General features: G+C 45.6%; 1 protein-coding gene across 1 annotated transcript; it reads right to left on the minus strand.

Annotated features, from left to right (window-relative positions):
• Window positions 1–336: 336 nt before the first annotated feature.
• Window positions 337–8,458, minus strand: p3h1 (prolyl 3-hydroxylase 1). Its single transcript, XM_039010290.1, has 15 exons — window positions 7,917–8,458; window positions 6,094–6,246; window positions 5,113–5,302; window positions 4,885–5,016; window positions 4,574–4,713; window positions 4,341–4,430; window positions 4,158–4,210; window positions 3,540–3,661; window positions 3,277–3,404; window positions 2,824–2,919; window positions 2,415–2,565; window positions 2,148–2,265; window positions 1,891–1,966; window positions 1,633–1,773; window positions 337–1,433 (listed from the first exon to the last, which is right to left on the minus strand). Exons 1-15 carry the CDS (start codon window positions 8,379–8,381, stop codon window positions 837–839), a joined length of 2,652 nt encoding a protein of 883 aa, XP_038866218.1. The 5' UTR covers window positions 8,382–8,458; the 3' UTR covers window positions 337–836.
• Window positions 8,459–22,853: the final 14,395 nt, after the last annotated feature.

Below are 22,853 nucleotides of genomic sequence, written 5' to 3' on the forward strand. Positions count from 1 at the left end.
AGAGTGGCCTTTTATTTCCCCCAGCACAAGGTGCACCTGTGTAATTAATGATCATGCTTTTTCATCAGCTTCTTGATATGCCACTCCTGTTATCTTGGCAAAGTAAAAATGCTCACTAACAGGTGTAAACTAATTTGTGCACAAAATTTGAGCGAAATAAGCTTTTTGTGCTTATGGAACATTTCTGGGATATTTTATTTCAGCTCATGAAACATGGGACCAACACTTTACATGTTGCGTTCATATTTTTGTTCAGTATGAAAACATGACTTTATTTAATGTATCCACATGAATCCAAGTTTCAGTCTCTACTCAGACACATTTAATTTGTTCATGTTGTTCTTTCCTGTTTTTTTATCTCTTTTTGTTGGGAGATTATATCTTTCCATTCCTGAAGCAAAGAACAGTTCATTTAAAATCAGTACAAAATAGCACAGAGAATTCCAAATCATACACAAAAGTAACACTATAAAAACAACACAGTATGTTCACATGAGTCTGGGATATGAATTTAAATGTGGTTACTATTTAGCACTTTGTGACAAATGCATTTGTGAAATGCACTATACAAATCAAATCTGATTGGTTGATTCATTGATTTGATTGATTGGTTAGTTGATATCAGCCATCGGAGTGAGTTTGCAGTCCCTTGGTATTATGGTATGGTTTACATTACAACACAGGTTAATTTACCACCGCTACTGGGCAGACAAACAACATCCATCAACAACTACATATCTTTATCCAGCACACCCACAGAGAAAACCTTAACAAATATATTCAAACGGTAGAAAAATAGAGACACCACAGAGTAAGAGTCACAGGTGCTGTTGGTCTCACAGCTCATCCTTGTCTGTCTGTGAGTCCGAGGCTGATTTGGGGTCAGTTTTAGAGTCCTTGGAAACCTTTTTGACAGGGGCTTTCTCTGCCTTCTTTGTAGCTGGCTTCTGCTCTTTTTTGTCTGTTGCTTTAGGTTTCGTTTTGCTTGCTGCATGTTTGACGTTTGTTTTTGCTGCTGGTTTAGCCTTGGCTTTGTCCCCTGCTTTAGCCGCTGTTTTAGTCGTCGCTTTGGCCTTTGATGCGTCGGCTGCTTTGTCTTTCGTTTTGACCGCCTCTTTCAACTTGGGTTTTTCACCCTCTTTGGCAATTTGTTTTTCTGCCTGATTCTCTGTCGGCTTCTCATCCTTTTTATCTTCTGGGTTATCAGCTGGGTTTTCTATTACTGTTTCTGCTGGTTCCTCAGGCTTATTCTCTGCTGGTTTGTCAACTGGTTTGTCTACCTGCTCCTGTACTGGGGGTGCAGCTTGACCAAGAAGCGCAGCCTGGTCAGGAAGTGTGAGCTGTGGCTCTGAGCTCTCTGTCTTTGTCTCTGTGAACTCTGCGTCCGTAGGAGTGGAGAACATCTTCAGCATCTCTTGAGCTTGGATCCGCTCCTGGAGAGAGACACACACACACACACATAAATTAGCTAAGACTGAAGCAAGAGAAACTGATGAAATGTAGATGTATCAATAAGTGGAAAGCATTGCTCTCTCCCTCTCTCAGATTACAAAACAACCCATCACAATATATAGCATGATAGAAACAAAGACTATACATAACTCCAGATGGATTGACTAATAGATATGTTACCTTCTCCTCGTGTTTGGGGTCAAGGGTGAACCACAGGGCCACAGCACACCTCTGGCCCTTAGTGACCGCTCTCACGCCATGAGGATTCTCCTCCCCTGCCCCAAAACCAACCACACGACCACACTGAGGACGCACCTCCGCCTGGGCAACACAGGGCAGTGACATCAGTCATCATACGGTCAATTAACTTACACCTTAGAGTAAATCAACTGTTTTTACTCTGCATCCCTCAATCCTTCATCATTGATTGAAACTTACTGTGACAGTTTTGGCATCCAGTTCAGTGAAAATGAAATCTCCTCCTTCAAAGTCATCATTTAGATAGAGGATGGCGCTAAAACACAACATGAACAAGGGAAGGGTCTTAAAGACAGTGGTGCATGATGATACCTGCTGCTGATACCTATGTTATAAGCATATGCAGTGTGTGTGTGTGTGTGTGTGTGTGTGTGTGTGTGTGTGTGTGTGTGTGTGTGTGTGTGTGTGTGTGTGTGTGTGTGTGTGTGTGTGTGTACCTGTAGTCTCTGTGTGTGTATGCGGGTGGTTCTTTGATGCACTTGTTGAGCTCAGAGACCAGAAGGCAGTTGTCTGCATGAACTGGGTGACTCAGGTCGTCACGGTCATCCTGCTTCTCTGTACAGACAGAGGAATGGAAACATATCTTACTGTATGTCTATATACTCATACAGGCAGGTGGTTAATGTGGGGTTAAATGCCCCATCTTGGATTCGATATACACAACAATACTGTCCCCTGAGGGCCGCCGTAGTGGAGTTTCTCACCGTCGATGGCGGAGCGACAGACCAGGTGAGAGTAGGAGAAGTAGAGAGGAGAGTCCAGACGGAAGTACGACTCGAGGACCCTACGCACCTTCTCACTCATGTCGAAAAACAGACGGGCACTCTTCAGGGGCACAGTTCCCTCCTGTCCAAACTGTAGAGCAGGACAATATCATCAGAAATAGGTGCTTTCTTATAGACAACTCACTGGTAACTATACATGGATGCCATTGGGCTGAGGCTTTAGAAAGGTTGGAGATAAAGCTGAGGCTAGGAGATGAAACTAGTTGGGGGTTGGTTTTGGGTGAAGTTGACCATGCTGGGTTAGGGTCAGTGTTGGCAGTGCTGGGCTGGTGGTGTTTGGGTTATGGTTGGGTTATCAGGGCTTTAGTGTGTAGGGTCAGTGATGTACCTTAATAGCCTTGAGGACTGTGATTCCTTGGAAGCTCTCGCTGGGGGAGTGTGGGGAGGGAAGGCCTCGGTACCCATCACCTTTCAGCGCAGCCGCCTGACAGACAAACACACACACACACAGCATCAACACACACAATGACAGAAGCATGCGCACAGTTTTAACACACAGACCATCAGAAGCTCACACTCCATCAACACACAGTCAACATACACACACACGCACACACACACACACACACACACACACAGCATCAACACACACAATGACAGAAGCATGCGCACAGTTTTAACACACAGTCAACATACACACGCACACACACACACACACACACACACACACACACACACACACACACACACACAGACAGACAGACACACAGACAGATAGACAGATAGACAGATAGACAGATAGACAGATAGACAGATAGCCCTGACCCTGGCTCCCACTCACATTAGAGAGGCGGGTGAGCTCTCTGCACTCGCCCTCCGAGATAAATCCATCCAGTAGAACCCTCTGAGACCCATTCAGCTGCTTAGACGACATGGTAATCTTGATGTCATCAAACAACAGAGGACCACCTGGAAGGGAGACAGGGGGAATGAATATAGAGAGTGTACAGTCAGAGTGTGCAAGACAGTCCACTGACATCCCCAAACTTCATGCTGTGACCCTCCAAAAACCTATGGACAAAGAATGCTACCAGGAAATCTTACCTTCTCGTACGATCTTGGCAATATCAGTCGACTCCTTGTTCTTCTCCTCCACCAGAGTTTCAATCTCCTTCATCAGATTCCCAATCTCCTCAGTGATTCTTGCTGCAGTCTCCCTGTCTGCCCTGCAGAGGGCGCCAAAGACGAGGTTACAAGATAAAAAATGTTTTTTAATTTAACATTTAACTAGGCAAGTCAGTTAAGAACAAATTCTTATTTTACAATGACGTCCTAACCCGGCAAAACCCTCCCCTAACCCGGACGACGCTGGGCCAGTTGTGCGCCGCCCTATGGGATTCCCGATCACGGCCGGTTGTGATACAGCCCGGGATCAAACCAAGGTCTGTAGTGACACCTCTAGCACTGAGATGCAGTGCCTTAGACCGCTGCGCCACTCGGGAGCCTAAACATAATGCGGAGCAGATCCTAGTCTGATATTGAGAGCATACATGTACTAGTGGAGGCTGGTGCACAGGATAATTGTAATGACTTGAATGGAATGAATGGAACAGCATGTTTGATACATTTCCATTCATTACATTCCAGCCATTAAAATTAGCCATTCTTCCAATTTCTCCCTCCAGCAGCCTCTTCTAGTCTGTACGTGTGTGCTTCTCTTACTTCTGCTTCTCTCTCAGTTTGAGGGGCATGATGTCTGCAGGGGTCCAGGAATCCTGCAAAGGAAGGGGCAGGATGTGAGATCACACATGCTAAAACCCACCTGACAGCAGTCCCCTATCAGGGTGATGTCTTGTCGGTAGAAACAGTGAGACACAAGAGAAGATAAGAGACATGTTAACCTACTGGATCAACAAAGGTGATTCCAAACACTTCAAAAGCAAAGTAGAGCAGCTCCTTCTCTAACAGGGACTGCTGAATGTGCTGTTTTACCACCTGGGAGGGAGAAGAGATGGAGAGAAGTGAGTTGGAGGCATGAGGGATAGATAGGAAGGTGCAGGTTGTGTGTGTGTGTGTGTGTGTGTGTGTGTGTGTGTGTGTGTGTGTGTGTGTGTGTGTGTGTGTGTGTGTGTGTGTACCTGTCTAGCAGGTATGGCTGCAGCCTTGTCCTCTCCCAGCACAGCGGAGTAGTAGGCCAGGTTCTGATTCATTACCTCCTCTTCTGGGTGGAACAGCAGGTAGGTCTTAGCACACTCTATGGCCTGCTCATACTTCTCACCTGATGGGGGGGGGGGGGGGGGGGGGGTGGTGGGAGAGAGAGAGAGAAAGAGAGACATCAAACAGACAGACGAGCAGACAGCCAGGCAGAGGACACATTGATTTGTGAAAGCAAATCACCCTGATTCTAAAAAGGCATGTAGGTGCAGAGTGAATAGGGACTGAGACTCACTGTTGTAGTAGGAGAACTGTAGGTAGTTGAAGTGGGAAGGGAGGAAATCCTCAAATGGCTTGTCCTTTCCTGCGGTGGAGGCTAGCTCCACAGAACAGCTCTGCTTACAGTTCATAATCTGCATGTAGTGGTCTGACAGTGACATGGGCAAACATAAGAGTACAAGGTTTAAGCTTTTATCCAAAATGTTAGCATGGGGTTCTTTTGGGATTTAGTCTGTCTTAACACCTGTCATGGACTGGAAGAGGTCAGCACTGTACTCCATGTAGTTGTATCCGTCGTAGTCGTAAGCTCCTTCGCAGAGCGCCCGGCACTCCTGGTCTGCGCTGAAGTACTCTTCCACCGCTGCCTCAAAGTGGTCGATGGCCAGACCGAACGAGTCTGAGCTGTAGTACCGCTTCCCTGCAAGGAACTCTGCCTGGGAGATAGAGTAGAGAGCAAAGCATGGAGTCAGCAGCCCAGCCATATTTTAATTCAACCCGTTGACCCTACCCAACCTGGTGCCAATAAGGTCCCTTTGTCACGACTTCCGCCGAAGTCGGCTCCCCTCCTTGTTCGGGCGGCGTTCGGCGGTTGACGTCGCCGGCCTTCTAGCCATCGCCGCTCCATTTTTCATTGTTCCATTTGTTTTGTCTTGTTTCCCACACACCTGGTTTACATTCCCTAATTACACTGCATATATATATTCCTCTGTTCCCCCCATGTCTTTGTGTGGAATTGTTTTGTTACGTGTTTAGTGTTACGCGCCAGACTGGTTGTTTCACCGGGTATCGTGTTTTGACCCGTACTATGTTTATTGTCAAACATTTGCATTATTGTGAGTGTTTTCGCGCATATTCACTTTTGCCATTGGCTGGAGGTTTTTGACGCAGTTGCGTCTGTCTTTTGTGCTTCTGCCAAATAAAGTGCGCCTGATCACAACTCTCTGCTCTCCTGCACCTGACTTCTTACCAGTAGCGCACAACCTTGACACCCTTGCCCCTTCCCCTGTCCCATATGCTTGGCAGTTCCAAGTAGGCAAATTGGTAAGTGGTTACTGTCTGACTATGTGCAGTTCCAAATGTTGTAAATGGTATATAACTGGTCCATTGTTCCTGGGATAACTGATACATTGTCACTAGAATAACTGGTGCATAGTAACTGTTATAACAGGTGCATTGTCACTGGGATAATGGGTGCATTACTGGGGATTAGTGGTGTCAGTCTCACCATGTGCGGCCAGGCCTCCAGGTCTTTAAAGTCTTCCTCCTGTACTCCGGACATCATCCTGTAGTAGTCCAGGTTCTGCCTCATCTCAATGTGGTCTGGGTTGGCCAGGAAAAACGTGTTGGCCGCTGCCACAGCCTTATCCAGCTTATTGATCTACATAGGGAAGAGAGATATTTAGTGAATAAATCAATAATACAGCATACTGTATCTGTTGAATAAACCTTATACACATTGTGACTCCAAAGGCTTCCCTAAATGCTCCACCTCTCAGAAGTATTTTACAAGACCCCCTGGAATGGTGTAAGAAATGTGTGAGCTGCAATCACCAACATGCTGTTTTAGGCAACTAGTCAATCTCCTATTTAATATAGTAAGTAGTCTTCAATCAGGGGCCATATGTCTCTTTTATAGTTGTTGGTTTAACTTAAAAGCCCAGTGCAGTCAAAAAATGCAATAATTGTGGGAGTTCCCATAGAATGCCAGCAAAAAAAGCCTCCATTTACATGTTGCTTATGAGTGCATTTCACACTACTTTTGGATTATAATTGTAATTTCAGGCTTGTATGAATGTCCTGCTTAACATAATGTTTGTGTCATCATCACAAATCAACTGCATTATACATAAAAACATAATCAACTTTGTCTTCAACCAGTAAATGGCTCTTCGCTAGCTTTTGCTACAGCCAATGACGTTAGCAGTCTAGTTGACAATTGCTGCGTCCAAAATAGGTATTTTGCAAAGATGACAACCAAATATAATCTTAGCGACTGCAATAACACCAACATGTAAGCGTATAAGAATGCAAAAGGTGTTTTTGTTTAGAAGTAATAATTATTTTAACGTACGCTATGTTAAATGGGGGCAGGTGGGATGGCAGTCTTTCTGCATCCTTGATTTGCGCACATCCGTACCTGACAAAGTCAGTAAGTGGTAAGTCAGTAAGTGGTCAAACTACTACTACAGAATCAAACTACTATAACAGCGAGACCCCACTCAGAACACTGCTCTTTGCTAAGAAGCTATTTTTATTTACCATTTTAATGGATAACATTCACAGTAAGGTATTTAATTGTTACCCAGAAATGATTTAATATTGAGTTAAAAACGACTGCATTGGAGCCATTATGTAAGCCATAAGGCCTACACATTTTTTTTCCATATCTATTGACATTCGTAAATAGGCTATGAATATGACCTTTGACATTCAGGAACATCTTATAGGCTACATGTATTTACTTAATTTATAGGGCTAACTACTCTTATTACAACGTAAAAAAAAAACATTTTATAAACAGACTTAACACAGATAAATATATACATGACTATTCTGTCAAAAGGTAAGTAAATTCTTGAATGGCACAGTAGCATGCATGAGATCTACAGCGCATGTTGATGACAAGCCCCAAAATCGAGAAGAATCCAGTGTAGGACGTAAATTGTCTACACAGCAAGACTCCACCTAGAGACGTGGCACGGCCGGCTTGGCTTGGGGGGTGGGGAAGACAGAGCACTTATAGTCCACGACTTGCTTCTTAGTGTTAGTTTAAATGAAATTGGACAAAATAAAAAGTGACATTGCTCTTATATTGACATGCAAGTGTGATTGATAAATGTGCATGGTAGACCACTTCAAAAAGTGCAATAAGATGACGCAGGCAAATCTTATCCACAACATTGGATCGGCTACTGGCTGTGTTTGTTTCAAGCCTATGCAATGTCTGAACATTTATTATGCAAAGAACCTATATGGTCGACTCTTTTCACTATGAAAGATCTGAACATTTATTATGCATAGGACCCATTTGGTCGACTATTTTCATACCTTGAAGTATGCGACTTGCAGATAATTGTAAGGGGTTCTCTTCTTAAACTCGAGGTCCACATCTTCAGTGATTTTATGGATAGTTGGTGGTCCAATTTTATCACTTTCGCAGGTATTTACACAATCAGCCCTTTTCATAATTTTTTGAAAAAAACCAAGATCCTCCACAGAGCCAGCACCTGGTATTGTCACAACTATGCTGGATAAAGGCTCTCCGAAAGCGCTCTGGTTTGCACAAGTTATCCGGCAATGCGCCTTCACCCTGCGTATCGCAGCCTTGTTCCGAAGCGCCCTCTCCATGTTCAGGATGACCGTCATCCAGTCACCCTTGTAGTATGCTTCTACCGCTGTGTCGAACAGCAGATCATACGGCTCGAGAATAACATTACTACTGAGCTGCACATCCGAAAGGCCATAAGAGATGAGGCAAACGACTAAAATCGCTAAAACCAACCGGCACTCCATTCTGGAAAATGGGGCCTCTGCGTGGGTAAGCTGGAAAAGAGCACTCGTCCGTAGAGAGGGGAACTGGAAGTTTAGCCGGGGCTGCAAACTTTTGTCGGGGGGTGGAGTTAACGCAGAGCCGCTGAGCTGAACAGCCCAGGGCGCTGCGCCCCTGTTCATTCTGCAACAGCAGCTGCAAGACAACATCAAGGTCCAGTAGAAAAATTATAAATTGCTCATATCCAATTGCTTGATTTGACTATTACAGTGTGATAACATCGCAGAAGAAAAATAGGCACAAAGTCTCACAACGATTTTGGTGTAGGTCACGGTTCCCCAAATGGCAGCCAATTATTATATATTTATTTTATTTAACCTTTATTTAACTAGGCAAGCCAGTTTAAGAACACATTCTTATTTTACAATGACGGCCTACATCGCCAAACCCGGACGACGCTGGGCCAATTGTGCGCCGCCCTGTGGGACTCCCAATCACTGCCGGTTGTGATACAGCCTGTATTTGGCCTTTCATTTTCATTCTCAACATTTTCATTGTTGGATATAAAAGACTGTAAAAACAGTGACAAGGTAAGCAATCCCAGATAAAATTAACAAAAAAGTAGGAAAGATGAAGAAGATGAGGAAGTTCTTCACCCTACTCTGCTGATGATCATTTTTCTCTGCTCATACAAGAGTAATACAGGCCTACTAGTACATAGTGGTGGAAAAAGTACCCAATTGTCATACTTGAGTAAAAGTAAAAGATATATACCTTAATAGAAAATGACTCAAGAAAAAGTGAAAGTTGCCTGGTAAAATACTACTTGAGTAAAAGTCTAAGTATTTGGTTTTAAATATACTTATATATCAAAAGAAAATGTAACTGAAAAATATACTTAAGTATCAAAAGTAAAAGTATACATCATTTCAAATTGCTTATATTTAGCAAACCAAATGGCACAATTGTATTTTATTTTTTTACTACACTAACTTGGAGAGAAAAATAATATTAATGATTTATCAGGGGGTGCTGCAGCACCCTCTGCACCCCTACTTCCCACAGCTATTACTATCCGTCCCAAACTTTAAATAGTATTTCGAGGCACTAGCATTTCGCCTCATCCTAAATTGGTTTATACATGATTCTTCCGCCCCCTGGCTGAGTATAGAGACAAAAAAGTCAAGGCGTCTGAATACTTTCCGAATGCACTGTACGCATGTATAAGCCATATACCCACTTTTTTTTCAGTGGGCATTGCATATACTCACTTCTTAATCCCTATTGATGCATATCAAAGTAGTGTAGTGTCGGTATACGACTTATCAATTCTGTAGTACAATAGAGAAATCATGCACAAACTAGCCTACACAATCGCAAAGCACGTGAAATATATTCACATGCGCGCCGCACACTAGTCTCGGCAGAAAATGATCTGCAGGCACCAAGAGTGTGCAGCTCTCGAATGGTTTTGACATGGAGCAAATCAAATCAAATGTTATTAGTCACATGTGCTGAATACAACAGGTGTAGACCTTACAGTGAAATACTTACTTATGAGCCCCTAACCATCAATGCAGTCTTAAAAAATACAGATAAGAATAAGAAATAAAAGTAACAAGTAATTAAAGAGCAGCAGTAAAATAACAAAAGCAAGACTATATACAGGGGGGTACCGGTACAGAGTCAATGTGCGGGGGTACCAGTTAGTTGAGGTATATGTACATGTAGGTAGAGTTATTAAAGTGACTATGCATCGATGATAACAACAGAGAGTAGCAGCGGTGTAAAAGAGGGGGAGAGGGGGGGTCAATGCAAATAGTCTGGGTAGCCATTTGATTAGATGTTCAGGAGTCTTATGGCTTGGGGGTAGAAGCTGTTTAGAAGCCTCTTAGACCTAGACTTGGCGCTCCGATACCACTTGCCGTGCGGTAGCAGAGAGAACAGTCTATGACTTGGGTGGCTGGAGTCTTTCACAATTTTTAGGGCCTTCCTCTGACACCGCCTAGTATAGAGGTCCTGGATGGCAGGAAGCTTGGATTAGTGATGTACTGGGCCGTGTGCACTACCCTCTGTAGTGCCTTGAGGTCGGAGGCCGAGCAGTTGCCATACCAGGCAGTGATGCAACCAGTCAGGATGCTCTTGATGGTGCAGCTGTAGAAACTTTTGATGATCTGAGGACCCATGCCAAATCTTTTCAGTCTCCTGAGGGGGAATAGGTTTTGTCGTGCCCTCTTCACGACTGTCTTGGTGTGCTTGGACCATGTTAGTTTGTTGGTGATGTGGACACCAAGGAACTTGTAGCTCTCAACCTGCTCCACTGCAGCCCCATCGATGAGAACGGAAGTGTGCTCTGTCCTCTTTTTCCTGTAGTCCACAATCATCTCCTTTGTCTTGATCACGTTGAGGGAGAGGTTGTTGTCCTGGCACCACACGGCCAGAGGTCTCTGACCTCCTCCCTATAGGCTGTCTCGTCACTGTTGGTGATCAGGCCTACCATTGTTGTGTCATTGGCAAACTTAATGATGGTGTTGGAGTCGTGCCTGGCCATGCAGTCATGAGTGAACAGGGAGTACAGGAGGGGACAGAGCACGCACCCTTAAGGGGCCCGTGTTGAGAATCAGCGTGGCGGATGTGTTGTTACCTACCCTTACCAACTGGGGGCGGCCCATCAGGAAGTCCAGTTGAATGCTGAGCTGTAGTCAGTGAATAGCATTCTCACACAGGTGTTCCTTTTGTCCAGGTGGGAAGGGCAGTGTGGAGTGCAATAGACATTGCATCATCTGTGGATCTGCTGGGGCGGTATGCAAATTGGAGGGGGTCTAGGGTTTCTGGGATAATGGTGTTGATGTGAGCCATGACCAGCCTTTCAAAGCACTTCATGGCTACAGACGTGAGTGCTACGGGTCGATAGTCATTTAGGCAGGTTACCTTAGTGTTCTTGGGCACAGGCACTATGGTGGTCTGCTTAAAACATGTTGGTATTACAGACTCGAACAGGGAGAGGTTGAAAATGTCAGTGAAGATACTTGCCAGTTGGTCAGCGCATGCTCGCAGTACATGTCCTGGTGATCCGTCTGGCCCTGCGGCCTTGTGAATGTTGACCTGTTTAAAGGACTTACTCACATCGGCTGCGGAGAGCGTGATCACACAGTCTTCCGGAACAGCTGGTGCTCTCATGAATGTTTCAGTGTTATTTGTCTCGAAGTGAGCATAGAAGTAGTTTAGCTCGTCTGGTAGGCTCGTGCCACTGGGCAGCTCTCGGCTGTGCTTCCCTTTGTAATCTAATGGTTTGCAAGCTCTGCATCAGAGCCGGTGTTGTAGATTCGATCTTAGTCCTGTATTGATGCTTTGCCTGTTTGATGGTTCGTCGGAGGGCATAGCGGGATTTCTTATAAGCTTCTGGGTTAGAGTCCTGCTTCTTCAAACTGGCAACTCTAGCCTTCAGCTTAGTGCTGATGTTGCCTGTAATCCATGGATTCTGGTTGGGCTACGGTCACTGTAGGGACGACGTCATCGATGCACTTATTGATGAAGCCAATGATTGATGTGATCCTCAAAGCCATCGGAGGAATCCCGGAACATATTCCAGTCTGTGCTAGCAAAACAGTCCTGTAGCTTAGCATCTGCTTCATCTGACCACTTTTTTATTGATCTAGTTGCTGCTGTTTTCTGCTTTAATTTTTGCTTGTAAGCAGGAATCAGGAGGATAGAATTATGGTCAGATTTGCCAAATGGAGGGTGAGGGAGAGCTTTGTATGCGTCTCTGTGTGTGGAGTAAACGTGGTCCAGATTTTTTTTGCCTTTGGTTGCACATTTAACATGCTGATAGCTCACAGAAGAATGACATCGGTAGAACTATTACTTCCCATTGCAAAAAAACATTTCACGTTTAGCACACAAAGTAACCGGTGACAGGCAACTGCCTGTAAACACACAGTCCAGTTCAAAGTGAATGATGGCAGGCCCGTGTGGTAAATTGCTTGTTTGTATAAAGGCCTACTGTTGCTCTGATTGGCTATAGCACATCGGTCTGTGTAGACTCCAGTCTTGGACCAGACAGAGGTTTTTATTTGGTTTTATTTACTGCAGTGTCTTTTAAATTATCCAAATGGCCGTCCGCTTTCCCATTCTATAATGCTATAGAATTTTCACAAATGCCTTAGTATACATAATTCCCAAACGTTCTAAGAATTTATGAAAAAGTTAAATTGACCATATCTAAGTGGTCGCTTGTCAAATCTTTTTTTTTTCTAAGTGTCCTCCATTAAGGTCCCAACCATTAAGTCAAAATGTGATTGGTTGATTCCATTATCACTCCAAAATGTTTGCCCTAATAAAGTTGAATGGCAGATGCCTTTATCTAGCTTTTGATGGTTGACTTAGCTAGATAGACCAGGAAAGATAAATCCTAATTGGAACTTTTTCTCTTCCGTGTTAACCCGTTCCTTTCCAACAAAAACGGAATAGATTAAATCGGAACATCTTGGGAAAAAATTCACTTTTCGGAATGTCTAAAGAATCCATATGTTGTTCTGAAATATGAACAAAGAAATACTGGACATTTTGAACATTATTTTGGTGGTGATTTGACAAAATTACAATCATGGTCTTGAAATGGACTTGCATTTTTCTGGTTTTGGTCTTGACTCAGTCTCAGACCCCTTGTTCCCCTCCCGGTCTCGGTCTGTACTCGGTGTCATCCATCCCTCCGGTCTTGGTCTTGACTCAGACTCAATTTGCTCCGGTCTTGGATCGGCCTCGTTTTAGGTGGTCTCGAACACAACACTGCCTTAAACAATGTAAACTACTCTTCGGTCCTATTATTGCTCGCACCATTTTTATTTGGTGCAAAGATGAAAAACATTGTAACAGGGAATCAAAATGGCATGCCCATACTCCATTATTCACAGTAATGACTGATCTGGAGGAAGGCCTTTTGAATCTCACCAATGGTCCAAACGTGGAATCCATACATTTGCCGATATTATGGACAGTAATGTATTGTGTACATTCCAAGATTTGAAAGCCAAACACATATTACCAAGGAAATTCTTTTTTTCTATATTTAAAATTTATGTCAGCTATGCTGGCCTGTTGTTTCCCTTGGGAAATCCAACTACCGAACCATCCAATGATGGGATTTATAAATAAATTATCTTGGCTCCCAAATCTGATCTCTATAATATATAAACACATTTTGAAAAGCCCATTTTGAGCTAGCGATTAAGAAAATATGGTCCACAGATCTAAGTGAATCTGAATAACCCTTTAACTGCAACAGAATATGGAAAAAGATGACCTTGGTATCCCGTAATCCGAACCATTCATTTATACATTTTAAATGTGTTCACAGACTGTATATAAAACCCAGCAATAGTTTTATGATGTAATTGGCCCCAACACCTAGCTGTTCACTAGTTTTATGATGTAATTGTCAGAGCACCAGCTGTCAGAGCAGCTCATAGATTACTGCACCTGTACATAGCCCATCTATAATTTAGCCCAAACAACTACCTCTTTCCCTACTGTATTTATTTATTTTGCTCCTTTGCACCCCATTATTTCTATCTCTACTTTGCACATTCTTCCACTGCAAATCAACCATTCCAGTGTTTTACTTGCTATTTTGTATTTATTTCGCCACCATGGCCTTTTTTTGCATATAGCCTTTTTTTGCATATATATCTATTGTATATAGACTTATTCTTCTACTGTATTATTGACTGTATGTTTGTTTTACTCCATGTGTAACTCTGTGTTGTTGTATGTGTCGAACTGCTTTGCTTTATCTTGGCCAGGTCGCAGTTGTAAATGAGAATGTGTTCTCAACTTGCCTACCTGGTTAAATAAAGGTGAAATAAAAAAATAAAAAAATTGGCCCCAACTCCTAGCTGTTCACTGTGTCCCCTAAATCCTTCAAATGATGTAGGAGTGCCCCAAAATGAAATTAATCTGGAACAAAGTAACAAAATTAATTTCGAAGTGGTCAGATTCACATTTCCCCTCCCTATCTGATAGCCCAGGTACTCCACCTCGGCGTAGCCCAACTTGCACTTGTGGGGGTTCGCATCCATCACTGCCTGTAACCTACAAAGATGGGACTCACAACTGTCACTGTGCACAATATTGTCATCCAAATAAGCAGCTGCGTACTCACTGTGCAGCCGCAAGACGCGGTACATGAGTCGCTGAAAGGTCGCTGTGGAGCCAGAAAGGAAGAACCCAGTAGTGGTATAGCCCCCCCCCTCGGGGTGGAAAAGGCCGTCTTCTCCCGGGAGGCCGCTGCCAGCGGCACCTGCCAGTACCCCTTCGTCAGGTCCAACGTGCTGACGTATCTCGCCCTACCCAAGCGATCGATCAGTTCATCCACCCGGGGCATGGGGTAGGCGTCGAGCTTAATGACCTCGTTCAGGCCCCGGAAGTCATTGCAGAAGCGGACGGTTCCGTTCGGATTTCGTTACCAGCACTATAGGGCTAGACCACTCACTGTGGGATTCCTCCAGTACCCCCATCTCTAGCATTGTCGTCACTTCCCGCTGGACCGCCACCCTCCGGGCTTCTGGTATCCGGTATGGCCATTTACGCACTTTTTCTCCCGGACGTGTGTGGATAGGATGTTCCACGAGATCTGTGCGCCTCGGCACCTCTGAGAACACGGCCGTATTTTGCTGGACCAACTCTCTGAGCTCTTGTCGTTGGGTCGGGCTGAGGTCTTCCCCCATTGCAACTTCGACAGAGGGCAGGCTCTGCTGTGGCCGGGTCCACTTTACGCATAGCGCATCTCGTGCATGCCATTTCTTCAGCAAGTTCACATGGTAAAGCTGGAGGAGTTTTCTCCGCCCTGTTTGGCGGACCTTGTAATTGACGTCGCCTACCCGCGCAACAATGTTGTATGGCCCATGCCACGTAGCCAGGAATTTACTCTCCATTGTAGGGATCAGCACCAAGACCTTCTCACCTGGGTGGAACTCTCATGGTTGGGCCCCCCAGTTGTAGACCCGCTCCTGGGCGTGTTGCGCCTGGGCCATGTGCTCCCTCACCATTGTCCAAATTGCCGTCATCCTCTCCCTCATCTCCTCCACATGTTCTACTACGCTGCGAAGGGGGGGTTGACTGCTCTTCCCAGACCTCTTTGGCTAGGTCCAGCAGTCCGCAGGGCCAAAGGCCATACAGGAGCTCAAAGGGGGAGAACCCAGTGTATGCTTGGGGTACCTCGCGCACTGAGAACATCAGGTGGGACATCAGCTGGTCCCAGTTCCTCCCGTCTCTCTCGATGACCTTCTTCAGCATCTTCTTTAGGTTCTTATTGAAGTGTTCAACTAGCCCGTCCGTTTGTGGATGGTACACACTGGTCCTCACCTGTTTTATTCGTAATAGATTGCAGACATCTTTCATCACACAAGACATGAATGCGGTGCCCTGGTCCGTCAGGAATTCCCGCAGAATACACATACAGCTAAATAAATGGAAGAGCTCCCGTGCGATACCTTTTGCTGCCGCCATGCATAACGTGATTGCCTCAGGATACCGGGTGGCGTAATCCACGATTACCAGGATGTATTGGTGTCCCCTTGCGGTCTTCACCAATGGACCCACCAGATCCATTGCCACCTGCTCAAATGGCACTCCTATAATGGGCAAGGGAACCAAAGGGTTTCTATAATGTACCCTCGGAGCTGTGATCTGGCACTCCGGGCAACTACAGCAGTAGTCCTGCACGGCGCGCTTGACTCCGGGCCAGTGGAACCGGTTCCCGATCCGCTCCCTGGTTTTCTCCATCCCCAGGTGTGCCCCAAGCAGGTGGGTGTGGGCAAGATGCAACACAGTCCTAACATACTGGCTGGGTATGAGTAACAAGTCTTTTGTCTCCCCATTGTGCTTTACTACCTGATACAATAAATTATGCTTGATGGTGAATTGGGGGTAGCGCCACTCACTTACCTCATGTAACAGCATGCCATCAATCACCTGGCCCCTAGCGTTCTGGAGATTGGGGTCTTCTAACTGGGCCGTCCCGAACTGACCCGTGAGGATTACCGTGTCGGGAGGTCCGTCTGGGTCCTCCACCTCCATAAAGGGGAGCCTGAGGTCTTCCTCGCACAGTGGCTCGTTTGCCGGAGCGGAGTCGTCTCCCTCCTCCAGGTCTGACTCGGGCCCAGTGGACACCTCTCGAGGTGGGGTGTGGGTTGCGCAGGCCACCGTCCTTTTTCCTTTTCTTCCTACCTCACGTGCGCACCTCCCCAGGTCCCTCCTCCACAGTGCCTGGAAGAGAGGGCAATCTTGACCGAGGAGAATGGACACGGGCAGGTTAGGAACAGCCACCTTGGGGTGGTTATCCTCACCGGCACAGTTAGGTACCTCTTCGTGTCCCCGTGTACACAGGACACTCACCTCCTCGTCCCCCGGTTCATCCTTCCCCTCGTGTGAGCCACTGTGGGTGGACCAGGGTCACCATGCTGCCGGAGTCCAGCAGAGCGCTGGTGTCAATGCCATTGATTGCGCTCAACAGGAGGTGACAACTCACCATCCGGGTTACCCCCAAGCTGGGGGATGCGGAGGGCATGACCGCCTCCCGGCCGGGACAGTTCCACGCAAGGTGTCCCGGCTCACCGCACTCATAGCAACGTCTCTGATATAGGGCCAGCAGCGGTCGACATAGTCGGTTTTGGTCACCCTCCTGCTTCACGGCCTCGGCTGGTTCCGTCCGGGCCCCCTTCAGCCCCTCGCCTCTCTTTGTGTTGTTCGTTCCCCTCGCCCCATCCCCTCTCTCCGCTCGGGCCCCTCTCAGCAGGTCCAGGGTGTTCTGGTGAGTTTCCACAGCGGTTAGCAATTCCTCCAGGCTCTGGGGGTTCTGCATGCTCAACATCTTCTTCATCTCGTATGGCAGGGCCCGAAGGTATCGATCCAGGACGAGCTTGTCGATCATCGGGAGGAACGGTACTTCCGTCAGTAGCCAGCCCTTGGTCAGGCGCACCAGGTCACTCATCTGAGCACGGGGGAAAAGGGTGGGGTCAAAGCCCCCGTCGTGGACCAGTTGTGCACGGCATGCAAGGCTGAATCCATAACGGCTTCATCATTCGTGGCCTGGTCAGCATTTAAGTCAAAGTAGGCCTTCTGGGCCTTCCCGGAGAGGTAGGGTGCCAACAGGCTGGCCCACTTGGGCTATCCTTCCCTCTGAGCCATCCTCTCAAAGGTGCACAAATACATCTCCACGTCATCTTCCTCCCTTAACCAGGAACTGATTCGGGCCAGACTCCTGAGCCATCCCAACCTTCAACTGTGCAATCTCTGCTACCAGTCTGGTTTTGTTGGTGCTGCTCCTCCAGTGCTTGCTCCTGGAGAGCCTGTTGCTTCTGCTGGCTGAGGATAAACTGAGCCACCAGCTCCTCCATTGTAATCTCCGTATTCTCAACCCCATGGCACCCAAAGCTACTCAGTTGCCCGCGTTCTCCACCATATGTGGTAAACCGTGGGATGTTGGGTTGAGCGTGCAGAGATTAACACAGAGACAGGGAGGTTTTAGTCCGCAAACACAACTTTAGTAGGCCATAAAATAAACATAACAAAGAAAATCAAGTATGTTTGGCTCGGTCCTTCTTCTCAGCTTTGGCTCTGTGTCAGTCTCTCCCGGGTTCTCTCTCACTATGTGCCACAGTGCTCCTTTTATGTGGCCTCCACGGCTGGTTGGCACTTTCCCCTAATTACCTCCACTTGGAGCTATCCGTGTAAGGGTGCCCAGCTCGTGTACTCCCAACAGAGGGAGCCAACGTCGCATCACATACCTCCCCTCTACCTCCCCTCTATTACCCCTGGGGTAGACATCCTGGGATACCACAATATATATATTTGCCTAATTTTGTGAACTAGGCCTTTATTACACTGGTCCAAGTAAAACTACTTTAAACTGCTACTTAAGTAGTTTTTTGGGGTATCTGTTCTTTACTATTTATATTCCTGTCTACTTTTACTCCACTACATTCCTAAAGAAAACATGTACTTTTTACTCCCATACATTTTCCTTGACACCAAAAAGTACTTGTTATATTTCATGCTCAGGCAGGACAGAATTATTGTCCAATTCATGCACCTATCAATATAACGCATTGTCATTCCTACTGCCTATGATCTGGCGGATTCACTAAACACAAATACTACATTTCTAAATGATGTCTGAGTGTTGGAGTGTGCCCCAGTCTGTCCGTGAAAAAAGAATGAATATTGTGCCGTCTGGTTTTGCTTAATATAAGGAATTTGATGTAAAGCATTTACTTTTACTCAAGTATGACAATTGAATACTTTTTCCAAATGTACTTAAGTACATTTAAAACAAGATACTTTTAGACTTTTACTCAGGTAGTATTTTACTGGGGGATTTTTACCTTTACTTGAGTCATTTTCTATTAATTTAAAGGTACAGTATATTTACTTTTACTCAAGTATAACAAATGAATACTTTTCACACCACTGCTTCAGTCATTGTGTTTTTTTCCAACAGTATTAGTGAACTAGGCCTTTATTACTCCAGAAGACAGCACAGTCTGAGCGAAGAACCTTTCCTCGGCAGTTCCTTGAGTTTTCAGAAAGGCACTTGAAAGACTCAGAGCATAAGGCAAAATATTCTGTGGTCTGATGAGACAAAGATTTAACTCTTTGGCCTGAATGCAAAGCGCTATGTCTGGAGAAACCAGGCACAGCTCATCACCCGTCTAACACCATCCCTACTGTGAAGCATGATGGTGGCATCATCATGCTATGTGGATGCTTTTTAGCAGCAGGGACTGGGAGACTGGTAAGGATAGAGGGCACAATGAATGGAGCCAAATACAGGCAAATCCTTGATGAGAATCCGCTTCAGAGTGCAAACGACCTTATAGTGGGTTGAAGATTTAACTTCCAACAGGACAATGACTGCAAGCATACAGCCAAAGCAACACTGGAATGGCTTCAGAACAAGAATGTGAAAGTCCTTGAGTGGCCCAGCCAAAGTCCAGACTTGAATCCCATTGAAAATCTGTGGAAAGACTTGAAGATTGCTGTTCACTGCCACTCCCCATCTAATTTAACAGAGCTTGAGAAAATCTGCAGGGAAGAATGGGAGAAAATCCCCAAATCAGTGCAAAGCTGATAGATATACCCAAGACGACTCAAAGCTGTAATTTCGGCCAAAGGTGCTTCTAAATAGTATTGACTCAGGGTGTGAGTCAATTAATTTGCAAACATTTCTAAAAACATGTTTTTCACTTCATCATTATGGGTAATGTATGTACATTTTGAATTCAGGCTGTAACACAAAATGTGGAATAAGTCAAGGGATATGAATACTTTCTGAAGTCACAAGAGAGGAGGTAGGCCCACCTCTTTTTGTTTCACTTTTTTTTTTAAATTGTATTATTACAAAGTCCTGTGTGATCAATATGATAAATTCTCTGGATTTTTATATTTTTTATTTGTGGCAGTCTACAGATAGATACATGTGGTATAAACTGTAAATTGACATGAATATTGTACCTGTAACCCTCCCTGTGAGGTTGACCATGCAGTTGGATTGGAACAGTGAGGAGGCATAAGAAGATGTATTTTTTCTTGACAAAGCTGGGCTTCATATTAGGGCTTCCTCCTGACTAGGAGGTAGCTTAGTGCGTAAAGCATTGGGCCAGTAATCGTAAAGGTTGGTGGATCGAATCCCTGAGCTGACAAGGTATAAATCTGTCGTTCTGCCCCTGTAAATAAGAATTTGTTCTTAACTGACTTGCCTAGTTAAATAAAACATCTTCTTTTCACAAAACTGAAGCAACCAGAGGAGCATATACAACTGGGAATATGTATATGGCAGGCCCCTCAGGTTCGACAGCAGCTCCCATCTATTTTTGTGCAGTGTGACTGACCTCACCTAGACTTTTGACACTTGTTATTACCCACAACCAAAATAAATGTTGGTGTCCATGACCTGGACCCGAATCTGTCACAATGCACCTATGGATTTACATGCATCATTTGGAATGTTTTGAGTTTGTGATAAGGTGACACCCATATTGTGCCATACAAAACTTTTTTTGAAGGAAAAATAACAAAAACTAGCACAACCTCGTCAAGAGGCAAAGCTCCCTTATAGCCTATAGACCTATTGTCCCAAATTACTAATAGGCCTATATGTTCAGTTAGGCTACATGTAGCCTTCCTGCAATAGGCTGAAAAATTAGTCCTGTCAGAATGTACCATTCCTAATATTTGACATTTCCATTTTAAAGTAGATTTCTACTACATACCTACACGTACGCTACGGTCACAAGACGCAGGCATCCTAATTGCAGTGGTGGGCCGTCAGGGCCTGCAAGGCCTTCTCTGCTGGCCTAAACATCATCAGAATATAATTTTTTTTTAAATATATTTTCCCACAAATATGTATTAAATTATTCCCCAGAGTAAGAGTTATACTCTTCATTTCATAGCTTTCCTCTTGGTTGCACTGCTTCCAGCCCCAGGTTGAGATTTTGAGGGCTGGTCTTTATGTTAGATCTTTTATCCAATCATATTCAGCCATCATGTGTTGCCAGGGGTCTAAAATCTGCCCTCAGGCCTTCAGAATCAACAGTGCGGGCGCTTGTAGCTTATAGTGAATGGAAATGAACATTTTGTGTCAACCAATCAGCTTTAGAGTTGGCTATTGTACGCCTTCTGGCTGGCTCCAGTGTTACACAGGAGCCAGCTAGCAGGCGTAGTGCGTGCACGTCTTTTGATTGGATTACCAATATTGAGAGGCAGGTCCTATGGAGATCTAGGAAACTGAATTTGATAAACGAATTAATTTGCGTACTACTAAGCTGTTTTTTCAACCCACAATGGCGGAAGGAGGAGAAGATATCGATTTGGTCGAGGATATAATTATAACGCCATTCTCAAGACGAACTTTTCAAGAAAAGTTAGACATTGTAAGGAGAGGTCGCCCGACGCCACAAAGCCTGTCACAGGCGGGAAAGTGCTTCGTTCGCTCGCCACTTTCAAAGTTTCAACTACGAGCGCTGTCAATGGCTCACAGGCTCCTTGGCGCCGAGAAGCACTGCAAACTGTACTGCTGGGAATGCCTATTATTTGCAAGTGATCGATTTGGTGTTTGGAGCCACACTGGCTTTGCAAACTTGAGTTGTCTAACCAAGGCAGCAACGAGACACCAAAGTACGGCTGGGCACTAACAAGCAATGGTGCTTTTGAAAACTTTTGGGGACACCGGAGTGGATCTACAGCTCAAAGAACAAACGCGCAGGGCAACGGAGCTGCACAATGAAAAGGTGAAGGGAAATATTGAAAAGACTCATTGATTGTGTCATGTTTTGGGGTAAACACTGTTTACCCAAAAATGTCAATTTGTCAATTTCAAGGTGACGCAACGCCTGGTTATACTGCGTTTCTGTCTAAATGTATAGTTTCTAGAGCCATGGCATCATAATGAGGTGGATTAATTCGGGTGGGACTGTGTAGTACCTCACTGAAGGCCCAGGCCCCAGGCCCACGGCACGCCACTGCCTAATTGTCCCTAGAATTTCTAAGCAAACAGCTGGAGGCAGGGCTTTCTTCTATCGAGCTCCATTTTTATGGAATGGTCTGCCTACTCATGTGAGAGACGCAGACTCGGTCTCAACCTTTAAGTCTTAACTGAAGACTCATCTCTTCAGTAGGTCATATGATTGAGTGTAGTCTGGCCCAGGAGTGTGAAGGTGAACGGAAAGGCTCTGGAGCAACGAACCGCCCTTGCTGTCTCTGCCTGGCCAGTTCCCCTCTCTCCACTGGGATTCTCTGTCTCTAACCCTATTACAGGGGCTGAGTCACTGGCTTACTGGTGCTCTTCCATGCCATCCCTCGGAGGGGTGCGTCACTTGAGTGGGTTGAGTCACTGACGTGATCTTCCTGTCTGGGTTGGCGCCCCCCCTTGGGTTGTGCCATGGCGGAGATCTTTGTGGGCTATACTCGGCCTTGTCTCAGGATGGTAAGTTGGTGGTTGAAGATATCCCTCTAGTGGTGCGGGGGCTGTGCTTTGGCAAAGTGGGTGGGGTTATATCCTGCCTGTTTGGCACCGTCAGGGGGTCTCATCGGATGGGGCCACAGTGTCTCCTGACCCCTCCTGTCTCAGCCTCCAGTATTTATGCTGCAGTAGTTTGTGTCGGGGGGCTAGGGTCAGTCTGTTATATCTGGAGTACTTCTCCTGTCTTATCCGGTGTCCTGTGTGAATTTAAGTATGCTCTCTCTAATTCTCTTTCTCTCTTTCTTTCTACTCTCTCTCGGAAGACCTGAGCCCTAGGACCATGCATCAGGACTACCTGGCATGATGACTCCTTGCTGTCCCCAGTCCACCTGGCCGTGCTGCTGCTCCAGTTTCAACTGTTCTGCCTGCGGCTATGGAACCCTGACCTGTTCACCGGACGTGCTACCTGTCCCAGACCTGCTGTTTTCAACTCTCTAGAGACAGCAGGAGCGGTAGAGATACTCTCAATGATCGG

The sequence above is a fragment of the Salvelinus namaycush genome, chromosome 2 (genome assembly GCF_016432855.1).
Source record: "Salvelinus namaycush isolate Seneca chromosome 2, SaNama_1.0, whole genome shotgun sequence".
Classification (NCBI taxonomy): Eukaryota; Metazoa; Chordata; class Actinopteri; order Salmoniformes; family Salmonidae; genus Salvelinus; species Salvelinus namaycush.